Source organism: Trichomonas vaginalis, chromosome I (genome assembly GCF_026262505.1).
Source record: "Trichomonas vaginalis G3 chromosome I, whole genome shotgun sequence".
Lineage (NCBI taxonomy): Eukaryota > Parabasalia > Trichomonadida > Trichomonadidae > Trichomonas > Trichomonas vaginalis.
The window spans coordinates 916,083-943,248 of NC_067203.1; the positions used below are offsets into that span (position 1 = coordinate 916,083).

The 27,166-nt window shown below is 35.0% G+C and overlaps 19 protein-coding genes and 4 pseudogenes across 23 annotated transcripts, besides 3 other annotated features; 9 read left to right on the plus strand and 14 right to left on the minus strand.

Annotated features, from left to right (window-relative positions):
• Positions 1 to 21,508: part of a mobile genetic element that runs on past the window's edge.
• TVAGG3_0905300 (phage tail repeat-like family) lies at positions 19 to 983 on the plus strand (the record flags this gene model as incomplete). The annotated part of the gene is made up of 1 exon (XM_051251532.1): positions 19 to 983. A coding segment is annotated over one exon (965 nt), but the record flags the coding sequence as incomplete, so codon positions are not given.
• Positions 1,749 to 2,625, minus strand: TVAGG3_0905310 (annotated as a pseudogene). Its single transcript has one exon. A coding segment is annotated over exon 1 (877 nt).
• On the plus strand, positions 2,725 to 3,126 carry TVAGG3_0905320 (uncharacterized protein; the record flags this gene model as incomplete). The annotated part of the gene is made up of 1 exon (XM_051251533.1): positions 2,725 to 3,126. The coding sequence occupies one exon, from the start codon at positions 2,725 to 2,727 to the stop codon at positions 3,124 to 3,126; it is 402 nt and encodes a 133-aa protein (XP_051077107.1).
• Positions 3,146 to 3,298, plus strand: TVAGG3_0905330 (uncharacterized protein; the record flags this gene model as incomplete). The annotated part of the gene is made up of 1 exon (XM_051251534.1): positions 3,146 to 3,298. The coding sequence occupies one exon, from the start codon at positions 3,146 to 3,148 to the stop codon at positions 3,296 to 3,298; it is 153 nt and encodes a 50-aa protein (XP_051077108.1).
• Positions 3,318 to 3,902, plus strand: TVAGG3_0905340 (phage tail repeat-like family; the record flags this gene model as incomplete). The annotated part of the gene is made up of 1 exon (XM_051251535.1): positions 3,318 to 3,902. One exon carries the CDS (start codon positions 3,318 to 3,320, stop codon positions 3,900 to 3,902), a length of 585 nt encoding a protein of 194 aa, XP_051077109.1.
• TVAGG3_0905350 (uncharacterized protein) lies at positions 3,948 to 4,360 on the plus strand (the record flags this gene model as incomplete). The annotated part of the gene is made up of 1 exon (XM_051251536.1): positions 3,948 to 4,360. A coding segment is annotated over one exon (413 nt), but the record flags the coding sequence as incomplete, so codon positions are not given.
• TVAGG3_0905360 (uncharacterized protein) lies at positions 6,226 to 6,489 on the plus strand (the record flags this gene model as incomplete). The annotated part of the gene is made up of 1 exon (XM_051251537.1): positions 6,226 to 6,489. The coding sequence occupies one exon, from the start codon at positions 6,226 to 6,228 to the stop codon at positions 6,487 to 6,489; it is 264 nt and encodes an 87-aa protein (XP_051077111.1).
• On the minus strand, positions 6,539 to 7,249 carry TVAGG3_0905370 (cytochrome B-C1 complex subunit 6, mitochondrial family; the record flags this gene model as incomplete). The annotated part of the gene is made up of 1 exon (XM_051251538.1): positions 6,539 to 7,249. One exon carries the CDS (start codon positions 7,247 to 7,249, stop codon positions 6,539 to 6,541), a length of 711 nt encoding a protein of 236 aa, XP_051077112.1.
• Positions 7,282 to 7,677, minus strand: TVAGG3_0905380 (uncharacterized protein; the record flags this gene model as incomplete). The annotated part of the gene is made up of 1 exon (XM_051251539.1): positions 7,282 to 7,677. The coding sequence occupies one exon, from the start codon at positions 7,675 to 7,677 to the stop codon at positions 7,282 to 7,284; it is 396 nt and encodes a 131-aa protein (XP_051077113.1).
• Positions 7,894 to 8,283, minus strand: TVAGG3_0905390 (uncharacterized protein; the record flags this gene model as incomplete). Its single annotated transcript, XM_051251540.1, has 1 exon — positions 7,894 to 8,283. The coding sequence occupies one exon, from the start codon at positions 8,281 to 8,283 to the stop codon at positions 7,894 to 7,896; it is 390 nt and encodes a 129-aa protein (XP_051077114.1).
• TVAGG3_0905400 (uncharacterized protein) lies at positions 8,550 to 9,125 on the plus strand (the record flags this gene model as incomplete). The annotated part of the gene is made up of 1 exon (XM_051251541.1): positions 8,550 to 9,125. The coding sequence occupies one exon, from the start codon at positions 8,550 to 8,552 to the stop codon at positions 9,123 to 9,125; it is 576 nt and encodes a 191-aa protein (XP_051077115.1).
• Positions 10,146 to 11,083, plus strand: TVAGG3_0905410 (annotated as a pseudogene). The gene has a single exon. A coding segment is annotated over exon 1 (938 nt).
• TVAGG3_0905420 lies at positions 11,377 to 12,246 on the minus strand (annotated as a pseudogene). The gene has a single exon. A coding segment is annotated over exon 1 (870 nt).
• On the minus strand, positions 13,913 to 14,026 carry TVAGG3_0905430 (uncharacterized protein; the record flags this gene model as incomplete). The annotated part of the gene is made up of 1 exon (XM_051251542.1): positions 13,913 to 14,026. One exon carries the CDS (start codon positions 14,024 to 14,026, stop codon positions 13,913 to 13,915), a length of 114 nt encoding a protein of 37 aa, XP_051077116.1.
• TVAGG3_0905440 (uncharacterized protein) lies at positions 14,464 to 14,856 on the minus strand (the record flags this gene model as incomplete). Its single annotated transcript, XM_051251543.1, has 1 exon — positions 14,464 to 14,856. One exon carries the CDS (start codon positions 14,854 to 14,856, stop codon positions 14,464 to 14,466), a length of 393 nt encoding a protein of 130 aa, XP_051077117.1.
• On the minus strand, positions 15,266 to 15,802 carry TVAGG3_0905450 (protein of unknown function, DUF4106 family; the record flags this gene model as incomplete). Its single annotated transcript, XM_051251544.1, has 1 exon — positions 15,266 to 15,802. The coding sequence occupies one exon, from the start codon at positions 15,800 to 15,802 to the stop codon at positions 15,266 to 15,268; it is 537 nt and encodes a 178-aa protein (XP_051077118.1).
• Positions 16,178 to 16,888, minus strand: TVAGG3_0905460 (protein of unknown function, DUF4106 family; the record flags this gene model as incomplete). Its single annotated transcript, XM_051251545.1, has 1 exon — positions 16,178 to 16,888. The coding sequence occupies one exon, from the start codon at positions 16,886 to 16,888 to the stop codon at positions 16,178 to 16,180; it is 711 nt and encodes a 236-aa protein (XP_051077119.1).
• On the minus strand, positions 16,945 to 17,785 carry TVAGG3_0905470 (protein of unknown function, DUF4106 family; the record flags this gene model as incomplete). The annotated part of the gene is made up of 1 exon (XM_051251546.1): positions 16,945 to 17,785. A coding segment is annotated over one exon (841 nt), but the record flags the coding sequence as incomplete, so codon positions are not given.
• On the minus strand, positions 18,547 to 19,597 carry TVAGG3_0905480 (annotated as a pseudogene). The gene has a single exon. A coding segment is annotated over exon 1 (1,051 nt).
• Positions 19,600 to 19,899, minus strand: TVAGG3_0905490 (protein of unknown function, DUF4106 family; the record flags this gene model as incomplete). The annotated part of the gene is made up of 1 exon (XM_051251547.1): positions 19,600 to 19,899. The coding sequence occupies one exon, from the start codon at positions 19,897 to 19,899 to the stop codon at positions 19,600 to 19,602; it is 300 nt and encodes a 99-aa protein (XP_051077121.1).
• TVAGG3_0905500 (protein of unknown function, DUF4106 family) lies at positions 20,298 to 21,040 on the minus strand (the record flags this gene model as incomplete). Its single annotated transcript, XM_051251548.1, has 1 exon — positions 20,298 to 21,040. A coding segment is annotated over one exon (743 nt), but the record flags the coding sequence as incomplete, so codon positions are not given.
• A 4-nt stretch (positions 21,509 to 21,512) lies between the features above and the next one.
• On the plus strand, positions 21,513 to 22,493 carry TVAGG3_0905510 (uncharacterized protein; the record flags this gene model as incomplete). Its single annotated transcript, XM_001283428.2, has 1 exon — positions 21,513 to 22,493. The coding sequence occupies one exon, from the start codon at positions 21,513 to 21,515 to the stop codon at positions 22,491 to 22,493; it is 981 nt and encodes a 326-aa protein (XP_001283429.2).
• A 1,478-nt stretch (positions 22,494 to 23,971) lies between these two features.
• Positions 23,972 to 25,605: a mobile genetic element.
• Positions 24,358 to 25,224, minus strand: TVAGG3_0905530 (uncharacterized protein; the record flags this gene model as incomplete). Its single annotated transcript, XM_001321430.2, has 1 exon — positions 24,358 to 25,224. The coding sequence occupies one exon, from the start codon at positions 25,222 to 25,224 to the stop codon at positions 24,358 to 24,360; it is 867 nt and encodes a 288-aa protein (XP_001321465.2).
• A 1,324-nt stretch (positions 25,606 to 26,929) lies between the features above and the next one.
• Positions 26,930 to 26,951: a mobile genetic element.
• Positions 26,952 to 27,166: the final 215 nt, after the last annotated feature.

Genomic DNA, 27,166 nt, shown 5'->3' on the forward strand with positions numbered 1-27,166 from the left:
ATTTTATCTAGAATAAAAATGTCAAATGAAACAGCGTCTATGAGAGAAATACAACACAACCGACAACTCATTATACAAGCTCTAAATAAGAACACAACAAACTTTTCAAACTATTCTAAGATATCTGAGTCATTGAAAGAAGGAAACTTAAAACTGACATTAAACCCAATGACAGATGAGTTTCTGTTTCAAGACAATAAGAACCATACTGTCTGTATAAATCCAACAAAAGGAACTTTAAACGAGAAACCTATAAATGAACTTCTTTTGAAAGCAGATGTTGACAACAAAGCTGACAAAGAATATGTAGACGATGCAATAGCAAAAGAAGAAGAAAGAGCTAACAATGCTTATGCAACAAAAGAACATACTCATCCTGAACTAGCAGACAAAACATATGTTGACAATAAAATGTCAAGTGAAGTGACAAGAGCTGAAAACGAATATTCTAAAAAGACTCATATACATTCTATATCTGAAATAACAGACTTACAAGAAACCTTAAACAATAAAAGTGCCGTTGGACATACACATACCATTGCAAATATTACAAACTTACAAGAAACCTTAAACAGGAAAAGTGACGTTGGACATACACATACCATTGCAAATATTACAAACTTACAAGAAACCTTAAACAGGAAAAGTGACGTTGGACATACACATTCTATATCTGAAATAACAGACTTAAACGTTAGCCTTGAAAATAAAGCAGATAAAACATATGTCAATGAAATATACCAAAGTTTGATAGGAACAACAAAAAATATTGAAACTATTGTTGGGGATGTTTCTGTCAATGAAGAAAACAAATATTTTAGATGGGAGTTTGTACACTCCTTAAAAAATGGTATACGGTATAAACTCATTCCGAAAAATAACAATGAAATGTATGTAGGCTATATAAAGAATGATGGTACACAAGTTAAAGTTCCATTAGACAACAACTGTTACTTAAACTTATATGGAGACGAACAAAAGAAATATTTAAGAGTTTATGAAATGGCAGATATGACATTACCTAACCCAGCTCCAGCACCATATTATTATGACTATGGAGATGACGTTAGAACACCACATGTAGATGAACAAAAGCTAACATTATATTTAGATTTTATAGATATAAAAGATATAATGCAATAGAAAAACGAGAATAGTATACTATTATGAAGATGACAGAAATAAATATTATAGTCAAGACTTTACCTACCCTGAAAACATAAGATTATATTATAAAAATATTCTAACACAAACCAGAAGAAACCTGAAATAGTTGCACTATATTTTAAGTTCAAAAGAGACAATCCTATAATATCTCATATGTTTGATTTAATGAACCCAGTAGGTTTATTTATACATCTATGGAAGCAAGAGTCCTCAAGTAATGTTTGGTGTTGGTGCATGGGAACAAATAGTCGACAGGTTTTTGTATTGTGCAAACTCTTCAAAGGAAACAGGTGGAAGTAAAACGATTTCAGGTGAAAACTTACCTGCACACAGTCACTACATAGATTTAAGTACATCTCAAGCAGGTTGGCATAAGCATAGATATTGGGATTGGTCAGGAATGACAAAAGGTAAAGGATATGATGTTAAAGACGACGTTAAGTTTGCTATAAATTGTTACTGGAGTGACACTCAGGGAGAAGGAAACCATACACATTTCGTTTCAGGTATACACAAACAACGGGACAAAGTAAAGACTACATGCCACCTTACATGACAGTTTACGCATGGTATAGAATTGCTTAGTCGTCATTTTCAACTTCTTTAGCATATTCGTCAGGAGTTGTCTTATATTTGTTAGGAACTGTCTTTGAAAGTATACCACCTTGAACTTTGACAAGTTTGAAACGAGGTCTGACAATAGTAGTTTTATCTTCTGCTTGCAGTCTGTACATTTTGCCATGTTTGCCTAAAACTTCATAATATTCTCTTGTATACTTTCTTCTATTTTTACGAACACGAATGTGAGTACCTGTCGAGTTCCCATTGTTGTCATAGTCAATAGTATTTTCATATGGGTCGCGTTTAGGTATTTCTATTTTTACTTTGTCACCTTTCTTAAGTTTGAAGCCTGGCATTCTTTCTTGTTTGTCTCTTTTGACTAAACTATTAAATATATAGTCTTTCTCTAAGTCAGGGTTGTTTTTCATTTCTTCGGGGGAGTGGTTTCCCAAACCTTTTTGTTTACGGGTATTGTAAATATTTAAAACTTGTCTCATCTTTGCCATGGAGAAATGTCTATACTTGTCGTCATATGACATTTCATCTACCTCACCACCTTGTGGTTGGTTTAAGTCTCTTAAGATTTTTATACAACTGTCAATGACACCAAGAGCAGAATGGTTTTGGTCGACAATGAAATATTGGTTTACATTTTTTGAACGCAGATAGTTTTTAATATCGTCTGATTTGAAAGAACTTTCACAGTCAGATGTCAGTTTTGTTGGATGGTATTTGTCAACGAAGATTGTCAAAGCAGTTTTCACATCTAAAATATTTTTGGACTGTAATGGTATGGCTTCACAGTATCTTGTGTTTTGACCGACAAATATTAGCCAGTATGGTGGTCCATCTTCTCTATACCTCGGAATGTTTTCCAAGATATCCATAAACCAAGCATTTGGTGTTGAACTAAAGATTTTTATCATGAGTGCTTTTTTGTTGCCTTAGAAACATAGGGGTCCTTGTTTGGATTCGTCATTTTTTAACCCATAAGAAATGGGTTTATTTGGCGCATTAGCAGGAGTTGCATCCAGATTTTTGCCCGCAGTGGGAACAATAGCCAGAGGTGTATTTGGAGTTGGAAGGAAGATTTTGAGTACATTAGGTATACTTAAAGAGAAAGCACAACCTATTATACAAACTGTACAGAAAGGTTGGGATGTAGCACGAGATGCAGCAAATCTTATTCCAAATCCTGAAACAAGAGGAAAAGTTCAAGGATGGATGGACAATGTAGGAAGACAAGCAGGAAACTATTATAACAAAGCAAATGACTACTATAACCAAGCAGGACACTATATGGACCAAGGTGAAAGATTCTTTAACAGAGGATATAACCATGCACAACAGTGGGTAAACAATAACCAACCGCAACCACCTCAAACTTGGGGAATGTAAAGTTTTTTACTGAGATGAAATGAACAATACAGCATTGAGACAAATGGGTTCAAGATGGATTTGTCGACTTCCAGCAGTTACACAACGTGTTTGTCAAGTTCTTCCTATACCTCAGGAAGTTTTAGACCGACTTAAAAAACAACAACAACCAGTTGAAAACAAACCAAACTAAAATTTTTTACTGAGATGAAATGACCGAAGAAGTTGAAACGGTAGATTTGACACCACAAACAAAAAGTTCAGAACCATTGTCAAAACCTGTCAAAGAACTTACAGATGAAGAGAAAAATTCAATAATAGAAAGTGCCAGGTCTGGAAATACAAACCCTAACTACAAAGTCACTTTTCATAGAAATGGAACGGCTAGTATCTCAAAAAAGAAACAGACCCTCACAAATAAAATATTGAAGTCTGAAGGAGCTTTCGAGACAACAGATGGAAAAGTATACTTCACTGACCAACAGTTCATTATAGAACATCTCATTGACTTAGAGTCGAAATATTCTAAACTTTACAACAAACACAAAAAGTTGAAAGGAAAACAAAAACAAATGGCATATGATATTTATGAAGATGTTGACGACACAACTAAACCTGCAAGTGAGGTAAAGTCAGATGAACCGAAAAGTGACGAAAAACCGATAGAAGAAGAAAAACCAAAAACTGAAGATAAACCAAAACCAAAGTTTAGTTTGGAAACTAAACCAAGTCAACCTTCATTAGCTGGTATGGGTTGGCGTCAAAGACTTATGGCAGCAGGCGGTTATGTAAAGTAAAGAAAAAACATTTTTTTTATTTTTATAAAAATGCCCCCATATAGAATGGATAGAAAATCTGCTAGAATAAAAGCAGAGTTAGAAAGATATGGTTGGAAAGTTTCGAAGAATTTTAAATATAGGAAGGGAAGACCCATAAAAGTCTATGACAAATTGTCTGGTCTTCGCTACGAAATGGAATTGGAAACAGCACGCGCAAATTATCCAAACAGACTAGAGAGGTTAGAAGAAGAACGTCTTATGGACATGCCTTTCGATGTTTCTGAACCGCAAGTTGAAGGACACGACGGCTTTGCCAGATTCTATTGGAAACATGACGAACAATTGTATCCTTTGAGAAGGAAAAAAGGAAAAGGTGAAGACAAACATGCTCCCATGGAAAGAACAAGATATGCATATGAAAAGTACCGTGAAGTTAGAAGTCAAATTACATCTGGTCGAACCTTTACAGTAAACTTTGACGAAGGAAAGAACAAAGAAGGCTTCATGGGTGTACTTGCTGCCATACAAGACGGAAATAAGAAAGGATACAATCTCAGACTAACCATAACAGATTTGGACGGTCACATTTACTATGCACATGGCAATGTCACAACAGCCGCACAACTTCTTGACGCTTTCAAGACTACAAAGAGAGAACAAATGTTTGACTCCGACTCAGACATTTTGAATGCAATTGAAGGAATTGCAAGTGTAAAATTTGAATGGTACCAACCTAACCCGCAAGCAGTCAGACAACATGCTGGATACTTCCCGTTCATAAATAAGTCTGACATTGACTTGACAAGGTATGGAATTTACAATTCAATTGAAACAATTGTCAATGAACCTTGCATTCTTACATGTCTCAGGAACTCTGGTCTTGTTACAGATGAGAAGATGAAGTATCTTGAGTCATGTGTGAAGACAAGGTACATTCTCGGAGGTCAATTGGCAAAAATTGCACCGTTGGCAAATGTCAATATCCGAGTCAACATACCTACAGCTAAAGGTTCTTCACATGACGACTATGTTGTTGAGTTCAATTTACCATGGTTGAAGATTGCAATTGTCCACAACCACTTCATGTTGAACGAAAGTCTTACAAACCCATTGTTCGGAAAAGGCAAGTGTAACATTGTCAGAGCTGTTAACATTCTTTTCGAGAAAGGTTTGTTGGAACCAATTCCAGATGACAAGCTGACAGAAACTTTTGTACCAAAAGACGAAACAAACTTTTCATTGTTAGCAAGACCAAAAGTTGTTCCAGACAAAGTTCTAGTACAAAAGAAGTACACAATTCCACAAGGGGTTGGATTGTTCGGATACCAACCTGAACCAGAAGAACTTCCAATGAGGTTGCAAGAACTTCAAGATGCTATAAACAAACTTCCATTGAGACATCCAATTGACGTCAAATTGTATTGGAGAGCTTCTGAGTTAGCTCAGAAGGTTTTATATGAAACAGGTTGCTTTGACGATGTTTATGAGATAACAGGCGAGGTTTCTCAAAAGATAAGAGACTCACTTGAATTTCCACAAACTGGACCGATTGGTTGCGACAAGTTTGACTCATATGAAAAGATATACTATGTCGACCTTAACGCTGCGTACATGAGGTTTGTCCAATATATTCCAACTGGAATTCCAAACGAAGACGGTGAGTTCCCAGGAAGGAACTATACAGTTGGAAAAGTCATACAACAACTGTATGATATTAGGAAAGCTTCAAACCCCAAACTTGCAATGACACTCAAATTGCTTATGAATTCGACATGGGGATATTCCATTAAGAAACCTCAAGAGATGAAGAGTAAACATTATGAGAAGGTCGACAACTTTGTTGAAAGGTTTTCTCCTTTTGTTTTGAAGTACGAATTCACTCAAGGTCAAAGTGGCTTAGTAACCACATTAAAACCTATTGTCGAACATTGGTCTTACCCTCAGTTCGCAAAGGCAGTCCTTGACAACTACAACAAATTCTTCTCTGAGGTCAAATCCAAAGTGAAGGTTTACTATGAGAACATTGACGCACTCATGACGAACGAAGAAGGATACAACAAACTCATTGAAATGGGTATGGTCGGTGAAAAGATGGGTCAATTCAAATTGGACAAAATTTTCACCGAAGTTCATGTCCTCTCCAAGCGTAAGTATTGGGGTATACTTGAAGACGGCACAGAAATAAAACATTGCATGAAGTAAAAAAATTTTTATTCGAATTTGAATTTAAATGTGGGGAATTCTTGGTCTCAAACTCATATATAACCTGTTTGTCTGTATTTTCGTCGACTATGGCACGAGACACAAACATTGACCAAACGGACAAAAAGTGTCATTTCAGATGGTCAAGCAGCCAATCGCATTCGAGCACTTCGAAGAAGCCTTACGTTCCAAGGGAGAGGGTGTCTGGTGCAAGGCAGAGGTCATGAGACTCTACGAGCAGTACATCCTCAATGCCTGGGAGGACAAATCGTCCTTGGATTGGCAATTCTACCAACTCCTCTGGGACGACCTCCTACGCAACTGGGATGACGAAAGAGTTCAATTCAGAGGTCAGGAACTACTTATCCAAATTATCCGTAATTTAAGCTACTTATCTAAATAAAAACTTAAATTTACTTGGGGTTTCCCCCTAAAATAAAATTTTTTTACTCTTAGAACCACTCGAGGTTCTCCTTACGGTTGTTGAGCTTGTCACCGTCAATGTGTCTGACCCTCGTCTTCTTGTCTGGATTTGGAACCCATTGAATTGCGACAAGCTTGCCCATGGAGATTGAACCGCGATTCCGAAGGTTAAGGTTCAAGTGTCCCAAGTTGTTGAGGACTGGGGTAAGAACCTTGCCTGTCTCCTTGTTGCGGATTTGGTATGGGTAGGGTTGGGAAATTTCGTAAGCGTCATCGGCAACAAGGGTTGCCCAAACTTCCTCTTCTTCGTGTTTCTCTTCTTCATCTTCTTCCTCTTCTTCTTCGTGTTTCTTTTCTTCCTCTTCTTCCTCGACAATTCCTTCTTCAATTTGGTACTCACGAATTACGGTGTTGGAGGTTCTGTCCTTTCCGAGTACCTTCCAGATGGCATCTATCTCTTCGAAGAAACGGTAGATGAGTCTGGCAAGGTCTCGGTTCTCTCTCGCGTAAATGCGCAAGGTTTCCGTCAAATCGTTCAGGACTTTCTCATTGGAAGCTTGGTTCATGAGGAACTCACCTTTAAGTCCCTTCATCTCTTCCATAAGACTACTTTGGAGAGTCTTAACGGTGTTTGTCAGATGAGCTTTCAAATTCAAAATTTGAATTTGAACTGGGCGCTTGTCTGGCAACATTGAAAGGACATCTGCCATTGTGTTCGGCTTCGGTGCTTGTTCGGACATCGAAAAAATGAAGTGGTTTGAGAATGGCGGTTTTACTTCAAAAAGCTTGTTATGACAGTTATGTCATACAACAAGTTTAAAATAATATCTTGTTCTTCTTCTGAACGTTTGTTGTCTCTTCCGATAAAAGTTTCGAACATGAGAACCAAAAAACGTTTTTTGAGATTGCGGAAGAGTTCAGGCAAACGTTCATATTCTGGATATGTTGGGAGCAGTTCAAAACATCTGAGCTGACTTTCGGACAAAATTGGGACAATGTCAGAAAATTCATCTTTGGTCGGACTGCTTGAAGGTAAGTCCCTTACATGTAAGTAGCTCTGGTAAAGTCTTCTCATTTCTGCTAACTTTTGGAGTATAGCTTCGTAGTTTAGAAGTTTTAATTTTAATTGTCTTATTCCACTCTTGACATCTAAACGGTAACTATCCATGAGGTCAAGAGTAGCTTTGGTAGCTTTAAGTGGAGCTATCTGTTCCTTGACTTGTGCAATTTTGGTTGCAATTGTGGTTTGAGCTCCTTCAAGTTCGCCGTCTATGTCGTTCTCAACGCTTCAACCATGGCTTGAAACTCTTCATCGGTCCATTGAGATTGGTGTGGGACGAATTTAACTTGCTTCATTCAAAAAATGAAAAAAAAATGTTTTTACTCAAAACGTTAAGGTTGACTGAACTGGTTGGATGTCGCCTTCACAGGTTATGTAGAACGGCTGACCCGAGAAGTGAAGGAGAGACTGAATTGCCAATTTCATATGGGGTAGGGGGTTCTCCTTGTTTGGTATTTTTATCCAAGGACGTTTGTTTAGGAACTTAACAAGAGCTTCTCTTTTGGCGTCCTTTATGTCGTCGTAGGCTGTCCCGTCTGGTATTTGAATTGGAATTCCAGTCGAAGTCTCGAGCTGAAGTGTAGACCTTCCAGAAATACTGGTGAACTTGACCTTGGGCTTCATTACCCTGCGCAAGTACTGCTTAACAACTTCATTTATCTCTATAAGGTAAATTGCCTCGTCAAATCCTTCTGGCATTCCGAGTCCTTCCATCCGACAGGAAAATATTTTCCCGACAACTGGAAAATATTTCCCGACAAGGAAAAAATTTTCCCGACGACAGGAAGGACTCTTCCAGTTGTCCGTCCGTAAACCATTCAAATTTTCGAAAATTGAGAACTTTGGTCGAACTTCAGAAAAAGTTTTTCCTTCCGACAGGAAAGGTTTTCCTTCGACAGGAAAGGTTTTTCCTTCCGACAGGAAAGGTTTTTCCTTCCGACAGGAAAGGTTTTTCCTTCCGACGGTTAAGCCACAAACAGATGTCCGACGTACCACCAACCGAGCCCATTCCCAAACCAGAGGAACCTAAAGCACCAGCCCCTGCACCTCAGCAACCTCAGTTCCAGCAAGTCCCTCCACCAAATTACTACCAATTTCCACCTCAAGGTTACTACCTACCACAAGGCTTCCCGAACTACCCTCCTCAGCCTATGCCTTACTTCCCCAACCCTTGGATGTTCCAGCAAGCTCCACCCCAGCAATTCCAATCTCAGTCCAAGAGAGACCAAGAGTTCGAAGAAGGTCTGAACCGCTTACGCAAAGATTATGCCACAGCCCCTATGGAAGACGACAGGCTTTCAGTCTCTTCCCTCAAATCGACCGATTCGACTCGTACCACAGATTCGGTTCGTGACCGTGAAGACTACCTCAAGCAGTCTGAGAGACTCTTCATCCTACAATCATTTACAACTGGAGCTCTCAAGAACATGCGCAATTACGAAGGTCAGACACCAGCTGGAGACCGCAAAACAGACGTACTCGCAAGAGCAGTCCAACTGGTCAAGACAAAGACTGAGATAGTCGACTTCATTCTTGCAGCTTGCCCATACAAGTAAAAAAATAAACAATTACGAGTTAAACTTTTTATTCTTTCTTTTCTGAGTTGTTTAGAGCTGGTTTCTCTTGTAGGAACCTTTCGTACTCTTCCATGGTCATGTAATTGCGGAATTTGGTACGCAATTCCAGGTTCGTTGTTTTTGAACCTTACGTATGTAACGCTTCCATCCTCCTCAGGGAAGTAAGCTGCTAACATCTGACCAAGTTTTCTCGGTGACTCGGAGCTCATAAAAATGTCACTTTTTTAAACCTTAAGTTTTTAGTCTTATTTTACCCTTTGTTTACCCTTTGTTTGTCAATGTAGTATTGGAGTGCAATTTCTCCAAATTCTCTGTGTCGGAGTTCTTCAGCATTTTCCAAGGTGTGCCTGGAGAACTCAAAGAAGTTGTCAAGAACATACTGCCATGCTGCTCTTCTGAGTTCGTCGGTATTTTGGAAGTGTTGCACCTTCGAGTCTTCGGACATGAAAAAATGACACTTTTTCTATTAAACCGTTTTGGCATTTCTCATGAGTGAGTATAGTTCTGCCGAACCATTGGAAGAGAAGAAGTACCCTTGCTGGCAAAAGACAAAAATAGTTGCCTTAGTTGTCATTGCAATTGTACTCGTAATTGAATTCATTGTACTTCTCTTCACGTACATAAAACTCAGCAATGGTATTTGCTTTAAGAAGCTACCATCTTACTAAGACTAAACACTTAGATTTTTCAAGCTTGACTTTTTACAATTTGAATTTTGTCATAAATTTACACCAAAAATAATGTTTAGGTGAAGAGGTGAGATTTCACCTCTTTTTTCACCTGTTTTTTCACCTCATGAATTTTCATGATTTCATCGTAAATGTTTTGTCGAAACTTCATCGTAATGAGCGTAAATGACCCAAAAATAATGTTTAGGTGAAGAGGTGAGATTTCACCTCTTTTTTCACCTGTTTTTTCACCTCATGAATTTTCCCGAAATAAAAAATAAAGTTAGTTTTATTTTTTATTTTATTTATTTTTTTATTTTGTATAAAAGACATGATTTCAACAATCGGCACAACAACAGTTCAAACAACTACAGCACCAAACTCGTTAGTCATGAATCCAACATCTATGTTGGTAGAGATGAAAAACTTCATTCCTTCTTCATATACTTTCGAAACAAAAATCCAGAAGATAAAGCAGGAATTGTTAACAAGTAATTTAGACTGTACCGCACAGGATGAAACAAATGAACAGTATCTTTATGAAATGCAGGACATTATTGACCATTTACCCAAATTGCCTGAAATTCAGCAGCAAAAACTCACTATTCCCGAATTTGACGAAATTGAAGTGAAACCAACTGACTCAGTAGAAATAAAGAAGTTCATACGAAAGGTAAATTATGAATTCCTTGGTTTTCATTGCAACCATAAGGTTATGGACAAAGATTGCGACATGTTATATAAGAACATCTCTGACCTTTACAAATCTGAAGAATTTAAGACCTACGACAACTTTGTTTCATTAGTTGCAAAATGTGTATGGGAAATAAGAGATAAAGATAGTAGGGGTAAGGTATGGAATGAACAGATAAGACCCGCTATGTTTGAGATGAAGAGAGCAATTGACGCCTTGGTTGTTTTAGCAGGTAAGGTTTCAGAATATAACGCAAAAATGAATCCGCAATGTTCTAAATGTAAAGCAGCAATGAGGAGATATAACTACTCCGTCAAAGAGATAGAACGTATGCGAAACGACTATGCAGACTTAAAGAAAGAAGCAGAAAAACCAGCAGAAAATAAAATGGATATGTTAGAATTCTGAACAAAAACTATCCAACAGCAGAAGATTTCCTATTATCTGACGTCAAGAAGAAGTATAAAGAAACTTTCGGTATCGTTAAAACATTCGATATCCTCAGCGAAGAAATAGAAGCTACAAAACTGTTTAGGATTTCAAATATACATCGTACAATTCATGTAAAACGCTTATAAAATAACAGGTGAGAAAAGAGGTGAAAAAAACAGGTGAAATCTCACTCTTCACCTAAACATTATTTTTTGCTGAATTCAGCAACAAAATTCTGAGTAAAATAATTTTTTAGGGCATGTGTCAAACCGTTGAGTTTTCACAAAATTTAAAAAATAACTGGGGTGAAAAATTAGGTGAAAAAGAGGTGAAATCTCACCTCTTCACCTAAAATATATTTTTATTGAATTCAGCAACAAAACAGTGAAATTTCTCTAGACTGACTTCTTTCGGGGTCGCCAAAACTCTTTATTTTTCAAGCTTGACTTTTTACAATTTGAACTTTGTTTGCGTAGATATGAATTCTGAAAGAAGTATGAGGGTCTTGTATGACTTTATACTTCTCCCATAGTTCATGTCTGTCAAACTTACCTGCCATGGACTCTTTCATAAGTTCCATGAAATCGTCTTCGGACAATCCAGGGAAAAGTATTATGTCAGTCAGTATTCTCTTTACATCCTTACTTAAACTCTTTGCTGTCTGTACACATATTACGACTGAGATGTTAAAGTGTCTGAGCTTCTTAAGAATTCGACACATGTCTTGTTCTCTATTCTTTAACAAAGGATGAGAAGCAAAGTCATCTAAAATAAGAAGACATCTATGAGGGTAGTCTTCCAATCGTAAGATTGCAATTTCTTCGAAATGTATTCTATCTCTTTCTGTTTGTTTCTGAAGTGTTTCTTCTCTAATATTCTCTGCATTTCCTCATTTGGGTCTTTAAACTTAGAATTTATATACTCATTTATAGCATTATACTTCAAAACTCTTCTTTGGTACTTCTTTATCCAATCTAACAACTCAGTATCCTTTATACATACTAACTTAGACTTCTTTATAATATCTTTGAACGAATTGACGGTTTGGTCAAATTGACCAGAAGTACTACAAATGAACTAACTCATAGAATGGGTTCTTCTCATCTAGTTCTTGTTGTTGTGCAGCCATTTTAAGATAAGTGAAAGTCTTACCGACCCAGGTGGTGCAATTAGACCTGTTATACCATTCTGAGCAAATAAGAACTTGTCATGTATAGGCTTTATCTGAGCATTTTCTAACTTCCTCTTGTTCTTTTAAAACATTCTCAAATTTCTTGTCAATGTCAGCAAACTTTTTTTCTAACATATTTTTAGAAAAATTAAAATTTTTATCTTTTAGAAAATGTCTAGCGATTTCGCTATCTATATTCGAGACAAACTTTTCGACTCAAAACATCTGTCGACCATAAAATCTTACATAGTGTAAACAAGAAAGGTGAATTTGTTCTAAAGTTCTGTTTCTGGGAATATGACAAGAACCATAAAACATTAGCAGAGAAGTCTTAAGTTTGTCAATGACAGACTTGTTGACAGAGATGACGCCGATTGGAAAGATGAAGTCCAACAAAAGTTCTTAGAATGCAAAGAAGACACATGCGCTGTTCTTGAAATGAAATAGAAAACAGAATAGAAGAGCTATTAAAGGACAAAGAACTTTTACAAAAATATGGTTCTGAGAAGTTTGACATAACTCCACCAGAGAAGAAGAAGAAGAGAAAAGAAAGAAAAGAAAGTAGAAGAAGAGAAGAAAGAACCTGAACCAGAGAAAAAGAAATTTGACATGTAAAAATAAAATTTTATTTTTAGAACATTTCTGGGTCAATGTCAATGTTCTCTTCCTCTTTAGGAGCAAACACTGGCTTAGACTCTAAAATCTTTTTACCCAATTTACCTTGAACTTCAACTATCTTAGACTCATAATATTCATAGTCGTCTGCTTCTTTGGTTCATAAGGTATAACAAGTTTGTATGCTTTGCCTTCTTTAAGGTTTGAGAACCTTCTGTCAAAATTTTCTTTGACTGCTAACAAACCTTCTATGTCTAAGTCTTCAAATTTCGCACCATTTTTAGTCACAATAGCAAACTTAACTGGTTCGATGTTCCAAACTTTGTCAAATGTAGACTTTTCAAAATGGTAGAAGTAAACATTCAAATAAGCGAATGGGTCTAGTTCTTCTTTAAGTCCTGACATATATTTGTTGACTGAAATATATTTCGTCATCTTTTCTATCGGATAAAAAAATATTTTTTTAAAATTTACTCAGAAAAATTTTTCTTTGTATATACGCCGTTCTGAACATCTAAAAGATTTTTGACATTTGCCAAGAATGTTCGTTTAGACGCTGCCATATAACCATACTCTTGACAATACTGTTTATACGAATCGTACAATGACCTTTCATCTAAACACTCAAAGTTAGTCTCATCTATAAACAGTTCATATACACTCTTGTTTGCTTCTAACAACGTTTGTCTCTCTTCGGTATGTGGAATTTGTCTTGGATTGAACTTTGAAATATCTAATGTCATAAAATATGAGAACAAGTGGTTGTAAAAGTCAGATGTCAAAGTTTCTGCTAAGTCGTCAAAATATTCTGTATCTTGCATATGAGAATCTGACGTTCTGACAACTACATATCTTCTGTCAGAACTTTCTAACTTCATCGGAACAGCATTGTTTGAAACCATAATGAAGTTTGCAACATTTTCACAAACTCTTTGGTCTTTATACTTTCTTTCAACAACTCCAACTTTGTCTGTTATAAGACTCTTCAAAGCATCTGAGTTTAAAACTTTTGTTGTATCTATACTTTGAAGTTCATTGCAAACTATAAGTTTCATATTCTCTATTGAGGAGTTAAACTTGCCACAGATGTTTTCTAAGTTTGTCATATTCGGGTTCGAATAACCTTCTAACAGTTTGCACAAAATATCTGTAAAGAAAGTGTTCTTACCAGTTCCTTGTTTTCCAATTATAATGAGAGCAGTTTCATTTTTAGCACTTGGATGTTGTAAGATGTTTGCAAACCAACATAAGATATACTCATAAACCTTTTCGTTTCCATTGCATATAATTTCTTTGACATGGTCTAACCAAGCTTCTATAATATTTTCTTTCCATTCTACTTGTTCATATTTATATCCAGTGAAGATAGAATAGAAGTTTGGAGAAGGTGTATAGAACTTTATACCTCGAACTGAAAAATCTTCTAACTTTGACAATAAGATATCCCAAGCATCTAACATCTTCATACCAACTTGTACGACTTTTATTTTCTTAAGTTTCTGTCTACATTCTTGTTCTGAAACTATTGTTGCTCTTGGTTTGTTAAAGACAACATCCCATTCTTTCATGACATAACATTCTGGGGCAGAGTCAACATAAATGACTAAACGTTTCAAATTCTCGACTGCTTTGTTATAGTCTCTAAATGGACACATATTTCTGAATGCTTGGAAGTCATAAAAATCTGAAACATCTATTCTGTACATTTTTATAAAAATAAAAAAAAATATTTTTTTTTTATTCTTGACTTTGTTGTTCCATTTGTTGCATTTGTTGTTCTTGAGCTATTTGTTGTTGAAGTTGTTCTTGTAATACAATACTTTCACCAGTTGCATCTTCCAATTCGAAACTTTCTGCCGTCATTGACAAATACATAGGACATAAAAGTTTTACAGGAACAAAGTTTGCGTCAACTAATGTCAACGTTATACTTGCCAAAGTGTTTGAGTTCACTAAGGTTGAAAATTCTGCATTCGAATGAACAATAGGCAAACCAGCAGAGAAAGTATTGTTTATACGCATAAGTATCTTTTGGTCATAGTAGTTTCTGTCGACATTCGAATAACACTTTGAACCTAAGTTTGAAACAATATATAAGATTGGTGTGCTTAATGTCAATGGAATAGACATTCCTTGTATGACACCTTTTCCTGTTATAGGAAACTGTTGGTAGTAAAAACCAGATATAAGTTTTGTATTATAGCTCATATCGTTTATACTAAACTCAGTCGGACATCCAAACATAATGAAACCTGCTCTAGTTGCAGCACATGTTACATCCGTCCTTAAAGTATTAAATAAGTCAACAAAACCTGTTGGTGGTATATCTGAGTAAGTATCTTCAAAGGAGTATTTTTTACCATTCACAACAATAAAGTCTTCTGGTGTCAAAAGAGCAAAACAGGCTTTAGTCGTCATTGTGTTTAAGGTTAGTTTACAATATCGTCCTTGAGGACTTTGTAAGTTTGTTGTTATAGAATTATATGACTCAGGGTTTTTAGTCGTAATAGTATAAACCATTATGTCTTCTGCCATTTACTTAGCAAATAAATTTTAATGAAATGTTGTGGTCGTCAAATATTTTTATAACGTCTGGGAAACTATATTTTAAGTTCAACGTTTCACCTCCTTTCATAACGTATATCTTGTCAATGACATTATATGAAACACCACAGCAAGCAATGTCGGGTTCTATTTCTTTGATGTTTATATCGTCTGCCTCTGTCAAAAGTTTCAATAGTTCTTTCAAAACTTCATGAGGTGCGATGACATATGAGTTCACTTTTACAGGGTTGTGCTCAACCAAGTTTAACATTATACCCAAAGCTTGACAAATCTTCTCCTGAGTTTTAAGTTTGTCTTTAAGTTGTTGGTAGTCGTTTCGAATATCTGCAACAGAACTTAAGTCTCTGCTAACTTCAGGATATGTTGGTTGTTCTTTTACAGGAACTATTGTTATACCATCTTCGTCTTCGTATGGTTTCCCCACTTCAACATCTCTTTCTTTGACATTGACAACAACACTTTGACTGTTTGTTTGAGTTGGTGAATTTAACTTCACATCTGCCACCGCCATTAAACCTTTTGAAACACTTACGCTTCTATTTTTCGGAAATGACATTTTACTTAGAATAAAAAGATGGACGTATTTGAGTATCTCTTCGAATTGAAGCAGAACAAAGTTTACACACACAAACAATACAAGTTCATTGACAGAATAGTTCTTTATACAAACAATGGAAAATGTTATAGAATAGCAGTCTTTGCTGAACCAAAATATTTTCATAAAGCAAAGAAAGTTGGTATAACCGAGATGGTGAAAGTTCTTGAAGCAGACAAAAATATAACAACAAAACTGACGATATTTCTAAAGGTAAGTTTATAATACAATATTATGTCAAAACTGGCGTACTGTCAATATTTGACGGAGAGAAGTCAGTTCAAGAACAACTTACTGACCTGCTGCCAAAATCTGCTCGATGGAAGCTGTCGTTATGCCAATCTGAGGAGCCCCAGCAGGTTTCATCGAACGAATCTTCAAAAGAGCATCTTCCGTGAAAAGTGCTATTGGTTTTGTAAACTTCTTTGCTTTCAATTCATCTGGACCGTCTCTGTCACCAGTATATTGTATTTGAACTGTACCAACAGTTGAAATACCACCCATAAAGTCTTCTGAGTCAGCAAATGGAATGCCAAGCCAAAAGTTTGAACGGTCTCCATTTGTATATTGAGTTTTTTGACCTCCTGTATGAGTCCATACTTTCACATATGGCATAATAGAACTTTGCATTTCAGGGTTAATGGTTGTTGTGAAGTTGTTGTTAAAGTTCATAGCATCTAATGTCAAGTTGTATGACCTCATATCCTCAACTGTAGAATATTCTTCTCTTGGATAATATTTGCCATCTATGTTTATATGATATTTAATACCAGGGTTGTAGAAACAAGAATAGTCATTTATAGTTCGTCTGAACAGTACAAACATAGTATCTGCATGTTTCATTGCAGTTGTTAAGGCAATATCTGTTCTTGCACCTGGGTCAGCACTTTGGTTTCCAACTTCACCTGCAAAGTCTTTGACAGATATTTGGTGTATAGGGAACATAAGTGGAACTGCAATATATTTGGCAGCTAAAGCATTTGAAATATCTGGGTCCAACATATAGACTGCAAGTCTGCTTTCTATTCTCTTGCATTCAAATTTTTCGCATGTGAACTTAACTGGGTCCCAAGCATCTCCAGCAGCATTGAAATAATAGTTTACTTCAGTGTTGAGGTTTGAGAAACCAAAGTCTAAGTCAACTTTGTTTTTGCAAAAGTCGGCGAATGACATTTTATTTGTTCCCACTACTTCTGTAAGAGTGAATGGGTCTTGTGTTGGTGCAATGACTAAGTTATTTTTGCTTGGAGTAAGTTCGATAGAAATTTTTCCTGCCCAGTTTGGCAAGTATCTTAAAAACCTGAAGATGAGGAAAGATGACAAAGGAACTCTAAGTTTCAATTTTACTTTGGTTACTGCTGCTGCATTTTGTCCAGAAAGGTTAACATAAACTCCTGGAACGTTAGGGTCAAGTCTTCTTATTTTCTCAATAGTTGCATACTGGTCTGTTTGTTCTCTAGCTTGTGGTTGTACTGAGTTTCTCAAAGCGAACCATTCATAGTTTGCCCATGTTACTGTTTGAACTAAGTCAGAGTTAGAATATATCTTATATCCCATGAAAACTTCTGGAGCATATTGGTATCCGACATAGAAAATTCCATTGCAACCTTTCTTGTCAGACAACTTGGCAGAAGGTTTTATTTCAATGTCTTGTTCCACGTATAAGAATGAGTTGTCAATAGAAATTATATGAAACCTGTCGCAAGCAATATCTACTGTTGTTGAAGAACCTTCTCCAAACTCACCTACGTTTCCATAAGAAACAGCAGTTGTATATTCGTAAGTTCCAGGAACTATTTCTGACCTTCTAATGGCATTGTCGCATTCGTTATACCATTCGGAAACATTTCCATTCATAGCATCCAAAACTGTTGGCGTTATATTCTGAGCGGCGTACATTTCATATGAGTAAAAATATAGAATAGTTGGATTTATATGTCATAATAGAACCCACGTGGACCAAGCTTTACTTTCTTCCTGACTGAGTTTTTAACTCTTCTTTTTCCTTCATTGCCCTCTGCTTGAAGTTGTTGCATCTTTGCATTATGTTCATCTAGTATGTTGCAAATTTCCCATGTCCTTTTTGCCTTTTGGCTCTGGTCGCCCATCTCAGGTAACCTATATCCTAGAAAGAGTTTGTCATAGTTGTATTTGAGTCTTCGCGTATTGTTTGCATGACTCTTTCCTGAGTTTCCGGTTCAAGCTCTTCAAACAGTGCCTGTCCATATGGAATAAGCTCGTTTCCAAATATATGTTTTTGTAGCCATTCTGGTTTTCTTTCCATGTTACCAACTATATCTTTTGTGAATGGGAAAGCTTTTACCCAATCTTTCAGTCTTGCGTCGTTTATTTCTGTAGTTGGTTTTATTTTGTCAAGGAACATGTTTTTCAATACTAACATTTCATTTGGTACTGTCCATTTGAGTTTTCTTAAATATTCATCCCTTCTCGGTTCATTGTCTGCAAAGTAAGTTTTTATGACATTTTGTAAACTTTCGTTTGCAAGGTCATGTACAATAGGTTCTCTTCCTTCTATCTCCCTAACTTTCTTTCTAAACTCTTCACCAAATATACCATCTCTATGGTTCTGTGTAGTTCTTTGAGATAAATGTTCTAGAACGTCAGGTGTTATATTTCCATCAGCCATGTTCATTTCATACTGGTCCAAAATATCTGCATCTTTCATATCTTTCAATGGCATTAAAGCCGCGCTGAAAATACCAGCTACATCTGGTTCACCATTGACTTCCATTGCGTCTACAACTTCTTGGAATTGTGGTTGTAAGTTTATGAACCACCTATCCGGATTAGCTTTATGACCCCATCTCATTGTAGTTCCATCGTCTGCAGAAACAAAAGTAGGTTTGTTTCCATCTTGGTTAGGTTCTGAATGAACTTTAAACAATGTTTCATTTCTATATGTTTTCTTGAAATTTAACCTTTTATTTTCACCGAGTTCATCCGAAGATTGAACGTTAAATGCTCGTAAGTAAAAAGGGTTGTTGTATTTGTGTACATTTTTTCAGTCTTCCATTCTATGCTGAATATTTTCATCTGTGTTGGAGTCTTTTGTATGTCGGCAAACATTTTTCGATATTCTTCTACTATGTCAGCCGAATTTTTTTTAGACTCTTGGAAATATTCCATATTCTCCGCATACTCTTGTTGAGGGTCAAGATTTTTCGGCTGTTCCAAATCTTCATCTAGTTCTGTGAAGTTAGTTTCCAAAGGAAGGACTTGTTCGTTTCCTTCAGGCTCTTCTAGCTGTTGTTGCTGAACTATTTCTTCCATGTCTGGTTGTATCTGAACTTCTTCCTGTGGAGTTTCTTGTACCTCATCTGCTGGCATTTCATATATTCCGAGACCGTTTTCAACAATTTCCCTATCTACGTCATCCGCATTCATAAGCTTTTGTTCTTTCGTTCCGTCTCTATTTTTTACGCGTTTCATGACGAAAGTTGAATTGTCATTTAGCTCTGACATCAAATATCTCGGAGTAAATTCATCCATGTCATTTGGATGATATGCTATTAAATCATATCCCTTAACGAGCTTGTATTTTCCAGGTTTGAGATTATATCCGTTTTGGTGCTGAGCCATAAAGCTAAATAGGTTCGGGTCAGTATTTCCATCCTTGAACTTTCCAATAGCTTCTTTATATCTGTCACTAAAGTCAACAGTATCTGGGAAACCACACTCTTCTTTAAGCATTTTTAAGAATTCTTGGTTTCCTTGTTCTCTACTTCTTTTATGTCCTTGCTCTGTTTGTGGTTGTTGCTGTGCTGGTTGTTGTGTTGGTTGTTGTGCAGGGTTTTGAACTGTTGGTTGTTGTGTTGGTTGTGGAGGTGGTTGTTGTGTTGGATTTTGAACTGTTGGTTGTTGTGTTGGTTTTGGTGCATGCCTGTGTCTGTGTCCATGTGACGATGTAAATGTTCTAGGTAGTCCTGGTGCAGGTGCTTCTCTTGGAGGGTTTGGTGGTATATAAGTTCCACCAGCTGGCACATATGTTCCATCTGCAGCGTAATGTCCTACCTGACTTTTCGTTTTTAAGAAAGCATTTACTAGGTCTGTTTTGGTCTGTTGTAACTCTTTTTCTTGACTTTTCACAACAGTTGCTCTAACGGCGTCATAGGCACTTTGAACTGCCTGTCTCGTTGCTGCATCTGTTATTTTCGTCATATTTTGTGCTACTTCTTTTAACTCTTTGTCGAAACCTTCAGACTTCAGTTTCTTTCCAGATGAGAAGTCGTTCACTTGTTTCACCTTACTATGAAGAGCTTCGAAAGCGTTCTTAAAGTCAGCATTTGTTAAAGCTTCATTTGAACTATCTTCATCCGCTTGTATTTTTGTCCTTATTGACCCTATGAGTTGGGCTGCTTTAGCGTTGGCTTGGGCATCTAACCAGTCATTGTTAGCTTTTATATATTCTGCGCTTTTCATTGCCTTTTGCATGGCTGCGTCGTTATTTTTACTTTCTTGTGCTAAGTTTTCATACTGTACGGTTTGGTTTTGCAACTGTAAAAGTTTTTCTGCCTTTACATTTGCTTCAACTTCTTTTTTATACTCATCGCTATCCATATATGTCTTCAGGGCTTTTTGTTTTATCTCTTCATCTTTCAGTACTTTATATTGAGTAGTATGGTTTTTCAAATTTATGACATCTTGTTCCATTTTTGCTACTTCTGCTGCTTTTTCTGACACTTTTTTCGCATATTCCTCTGTACTTAGTTCTTTCAGTTGTTCTTCTTTCTTCTTTTTCTCTACGTTTAACTCATTGAGTTTCTTTGTGTGTCTGTCATATTCTAGTTTCTTTTCGTTTTCACTTATTTGTTTCTGTATGTCTATGTTTGACTTTTTGACATCTGTTATTTGATTTTTGAGTGAACTCAAATTCATTTGACTTTGAGGGTTATAAGCTGTTCCGTCTGCAGCTCCACCATAGCCTGCCATTTTCGCTAAAAGTGCCGCTCTTAAACCTCCACTTTGTGCACCAATAACTCGGTTTAAAAGCATAGGGTTGCTTGACATTTGTTGCAACATAGTGGGGTCATTCATAATTTGTTGTTGCAACTGTTGTTGTGGTGTTAGTTTTACTATTGGATGTTTCAATGCTCTCTTCCTCTTACGTATATTCTTACGTAGCTTACGTGGCATTTTAAGTGAAGTTAAAAAGCGGTTTTTGACAGATGTTTATATGACACTTTTTGTTCAGCACAAAAAACTACTCGGTCAAAGTGTTGTCATTTTTGTAAAATAACCGTCCTATCTCATTCTATAAGGGGAAAAGGCTTCTCAAAGTATACTTCCTTGGAACGCCCGTAACTTTTCCTGTAGCGACGATAGACCCTTACTTGTCCGGACAAAGTTATACTATTTTGAGTGCTCTACAAAAAAAGTCAACGGCGACGACTCTCAAAAACCGTTGTGTAAAAAGTTTTACCGTTGGACAAAAAAGTATATATAGAAAACAAAAAACGTTTATAGTTCATTCAATATTTGAGATGGAACGGTTTGCCAACGGTAACTATTAAATAAAATAAAAAAATAGAGGGGGTTACCGTTGACGAAAACGGTTTATTTTAAACTTTTCTATGAGTAGTCCAAAAAAAACAGTTTATTTTTCATAATGGCATTCGCTAGCGTGTTCGCTCCAAATTCACCTGAAGAAATTGCTTGCAAACTTTCAGCACCCACAGGTTTAGAGCCTCAACATCAAACTGCAGCATCTACACATTCTCCAAGCAGAACAGACAATTCGCTCAATCCAAAGCCACTTTCACTACCAAAAACAATACCAAACGAGCTCCGTATTACAAAGAACCACAGCAACGCTGAACTACGCAAAATACTACTCAGATTGTCTGAAGAATACTTCAATTCAAAGCCAGAAGAAAGAGTTCCTGCAACTTTTAACAAAGAATATTGTGAACAACTCAACAAAGTTCTTGCAGACTTTACCAAACTACAAAAAGAAACACCTGACCCATTCGAATTAGGTGACACAATTGTCAACTATTTTCCAACAATAACAAAGATAATGGTTGACAGAACTATATGTCAGCTTATTGAAAGTCTTCCACCCAAAGCTGCAAAACAAGTCGAACAGTTTTGGGTCGAATTCAAATTAAAGAGTTACGGATATCAGGATGACGAAGAAGAACGTGAGTACGGACAAGAAACAGCAAAATGGCAATGTCTTAGCTCACTCAACCCCAAGTTCAAACCATTATTTTACTCAGACAACAACACAATTCAAGTACGCAAAATTGCTATTCATTTCGTTAACCAAGCAGAAGACATTGAAGAAGGAGACTCTATCTCAGTTTATGTTTGCTACTGCAAGTTTTTCAAGGACGAATTTGGAGGACCAATTCTCATGCATGTCTTCAAGCCACGTCAGCAACTCTACGTTGAAACTGAAATAACACTCATGCATGGAATGTATCTCAAGTTTGAAAGCCAATTGGAAAACACATACAACATTTGGCTTTCATACATTCAGTTCGATACACCAGATGACTTTGATGTTGAAGAAGAAGACTCTACTCAAGAAGATGAACCACAAGACTCACCTGATGATGACGAATTTGTACCCGAAGAAGAATAAAATTCAAGAACACCATCAGAAGACGACCAACAAATGGCAGATGCAATGGACAGTCAAGTTCCATGAAACTAAACATCTAATTTTACCTCAATTCCAACTTTTTTTAAACATCTTCAGGGCTAGAAGGGGCGCAGCCCCTGGAAGCCCCACTCCCTTTTTTTTTTTTTTTTTTTTTTTTTGAGTTTGTATTATTTTTATCGTTCAATTCATTGTATCAGTGAGTGATCCAGATATTTAAGATATTTACAAAAAATTTATTAATTTGATTAACAAATTTTAATCAAAATAGCAAAAATCTATTTGATAGCTGTAAACAAACAATAATTTTTATTTCAAGCAAAATCAATTATTTTCATCTAAACGTATAAAATTGTCAATTTGATGAGAATAAATTTAAAATCTCATGAAATATAAAGGAGAGTAATATTTTTCAATTTTCTTTTTTCTTTCTCTCAAATATTTTCTATTGGGAATTTTCTTGTTATCAAAAAATAATTTTAATATTTGTTTATTTCATTACATACAATAAAATTTTCAAAACTCTATTTCTTCACAAGAAAATTTTTTTCCTTCATATGAAGAAACATTTTGTTCTCCATTTGATGCTGAGTCTAAATCTCGATTTTTGAATTTTCTTCTTTCCAAATTTCTTTTTTCCAAATTAGAAGTTTAATTCAAATTTTCAATAGTTTATATATTTTCTCAAACCGTCTTAGATTTTCTCACTTTTTAGGGATTTTCTCTCAAAATATACAAAAATAGTAATACCAATACATGCGTCTAATATACTTTAAAACCATCGTGATAAAATTCAAAAACGAAGAGTTCTTCTCTCCAAATTTTTTTCAAAATCAAAAAAATGAGATAAAAACGTACGTTTGGAAAATTCATTTTTAGCATTTTAGGAATTTTCTCACTTTTCTTCCAAATTGACATCCTTAGTTTATAATATCAGTTTGTTATAAGTAATAGGTATTAATTTTTCAATTTATAAACTAATATAATATTGTGGCCTTTTTTACATTTTTTTGTTATATTGAGAGGCTCTAAATATAAAATCGATTAAATATAATAGTGGAAATTATTATTTGTCGTAGATACTTTTTTAAATACTGAAATTGCATTCATGCATTTATCAAAGTTATTTTTCTCAAACGACTAAAAATTAAAGAGAAATATTATAATTTTAATGCTTCTTGTCGCTAGGATTGTTAGATAAGGCCATGAACCAGATATGGTTTTGCAAATAACGGAATTTGAAAAAGAAAACATTTATAAAAATCAATTATATTATGTCAGATGTATTGCTTATGATATTGAAGTAGCATATCATAGTTCATAAGAGCAATTATGTCATATTCATGTAATGAAAAATGGTAATGTTATTCAAATTTAAGATATTTTAATAGTGATTCAACATTATACTGAAAGCGTGAAATATGTGCCATAAATTGATAAAATCTAATTTGAAATATTAAGGGTATAGTAAACTCAAAATTCTAGAGTTTTGAGAGTGCCAATAAACTCTATAGGCCTATATATATCTATATTTTAAAGGAGAGGTTACGCCATAATATTTGATATTATAAATTATTAATTCAAAATAAAAGTAGAAAATGAAACTAATTTTATTCTAACCTATATAAATATATCAATAATCTAAAATGATTATAGTCTGAACTATATTTTACCAGATTATCAAATATAAGAGAAATGAAATAAGGCATAAAAATATCATAGCATAATTATTGGATAAATGCATTAATAAATTATTTATATCATAATGAGAAAAAATCAAAATAAGAAAATGAGCATAATAATAATTTAATTAAAAACAAAAACAATAAATAAAATGTAATTTTCGTTAATCAAAGTCATCAATGTCTTCGTCTTCTGATTCCCATTCGGACTTGAAAACTTGATAATCTCCTCCTGGTACACTCTGAATGAATTTTTTGTATTTGTTCTGTTTTTTAGAACCTTTTGTAACAGTTTTTTGTTTCAATATCATTTTGGAGTAACAATTCTCTTCAAATGATTTGACACAATCTTCTGGAAGTGGGGGAAGATGTAATGCTTTTTGTATATCTCCGAGAAAATGCTCTGGATCATTCCATTCTAAGATTGCAACGTTAACTCTAATGTTAATGTTCTTCCAGGCTCTTGATTTGTCCAAATAGCATGCAATTTTGGAGTTAAACGCTTCATTCATGCAGGTAGATCCAATGGAAGAAACTTTGGAAACTATGGGTGTCCATTTGTGAACCCAGTCATAGAGCATGAATTGAAGTTGGATCGAATTGACACCTTTTTGCCATTCAAAGCATTTGTAATTGTGCGGTTCGCAAAAAGAATGATTGCCTACGTAATGGTAGACACAATTCTCCCACATTTTCGTACGTTTGTCAATATTTTCTTCGGCAAAACATGACCAAAGCCACATACTTAGGCTTGCATTCAGACCCCAGAAAGGTCTCTCTATTTTTTCAATCTTCTGAGTCTTGTCGTTGAAAACTTCAACTGTCTTATGAGAAGCTGAGAACTTTGTAAAATCTTTTGAGATATTTTTTGATACATGACCTGGATCGAATCTTTCAAGATGAGAGACGCCAAATTCTTTAAAGACAGAGACACTTTTGTTATCTCGGTCTTTAATAATCTCTTTAACATCTTTCAAGATATTGTATTTCTTTAATTGCTTCAAGATGATTCGAGTTCCAGCACTTTCCATATTGTTGGAAGCTCCGGAATACTGAGCATGCTGTCTGTTTCCACCAATATGGTTGATGTTCACGCATGCAAGAACTCTTTTTGTGACAGCATCGAGCGCAGTTACTGTACAACTTGGCGAGTTTCGCCTGTGCGTCCATCTTGCATCAATGGATAAGTAACCACTGAAGGACTTTCTCGACAGCATTAGGGAAATACTTTTAAGTCTTCTAATCTTATCGTCACAAAATCTCTGTTGTCTCATGACACCACTCTTCACAGGGGGCTTAGTTCCACAAAGAGAAAGAAAGCGAGCACCTTTTGTATATGGCATTCCGGTCATTATGCAAGCACCAAGCATCTGTCGCGCTGAGAGTCGACGACGTTCGTGGAGTAAAATGTTATGCATTGCCTTTGTTTTCCGTTTTGGGTGAACAATATGGCCCATACAACAAAAAAAATGAAATCCCGCCAAAAGTGAAAATTGAATAAAAAGTAATAATTAATAAATATATACTATATCATTAGATGAATATTTTGGAATAACATTTTAAAATCGAGGTTTTTCAATGGATAACGGTTCAATCAAAGAATCTATTAAAAATGGAACATTTCTGTCGTTTCAAAATTCCAAAATAACGTTTCTATTCCTCTCAAAAGTAAAAATAAACTTTATTGGGGAAAAAATATTTTTATTTTCCAAAAAAAATGAAAACCTTAAATGCAAATCTAATTTTGATGCTTTTGTTTGTGATTTTTTGGATTTCGAAAAAAATTTGAAAATTCAGACAAGTTACCATTAACACTAATACGTTTCAGCGAGTCGGTCCCATCAGAGAAATTTTCATAAATCGGCGATATAATTTATTATTTCAGCAAAATATTCTCAGATCCAACTAGAATAAGGTCAAATTATACAAATTTAGCAAAGGCTAGTTATCCTACCTATTCAATTAACTTTAATTTTAAATAATTCAAGACAATTCTCAAAATTACCTTAATAATCGCGTTCTCTTCGCAAAATGACGATTCCTCATTCACTACCAGCATAACTGAGGGCTTGTGCTCACAGAATAATACAGATAATTTACTTATTAATGCAAAATTTAGTACCAAAAGGTAATCATAGAAGATACAAAAAAAGTTTCTTTATTTTGATTGCCGATTTTATTTCTTCTAAAATTTACTAAATCTAAAAAATCCAAAATTGAATGCTATTGAATTTCATGTTTATGTAACATATACTATTTATTATATAAGGAATAAAAATTTTATAGTTTTAATCAAAAATAAAGGTGTACTAAATGCATACAAAACAAGGTATTTTTTACTCATCCAAAATATGTTAACAGTGCTATTTATATAATCAATATCCGAATTTCGAAATCATTTTGATGAAATCTTTATTCTAAAATTGAGTTGACTGTTAAAATCACCCGAGAAGAGGGATTATCTCAATGAAAAGTACATAAAATAGCAAACGCAGAAGATGGCACTATGCAGCTTTATATTGTTATACAGGATGAACATATAAAATGTTTGGAAAACACTTACTTCGTTCTACAAATGTGTATCTCTTTATATCAAAGATTCTTCTCAAATTATTGAGAGACTTCTCTCAAAAAAAGGAAAATTTGATAACTAAAAAAAATTATGGCATAACCTCTCGTTTTGCATAGATATATATTTACATGGTCACAGAGCTTATTTTCATTGTCAAAACTTAAAAATTTTTAGTGGACTATACCCAAAAAAATATATAAAATTTGATCATAAATAAAATCGTTTTAAATTACTTCTTCATTTAAATTATAACAATTATTTTTGGTTTTATATTTTTTTGGATCAAATCCATTTTAATAGAATTTATATACTATTCATCTATTAGTAAACACTACCGTATATTATTTTTTAAGCTATCTTATTTTTTGAAATTTTATTCAAATCTTTGGTCGCAAGAAGAA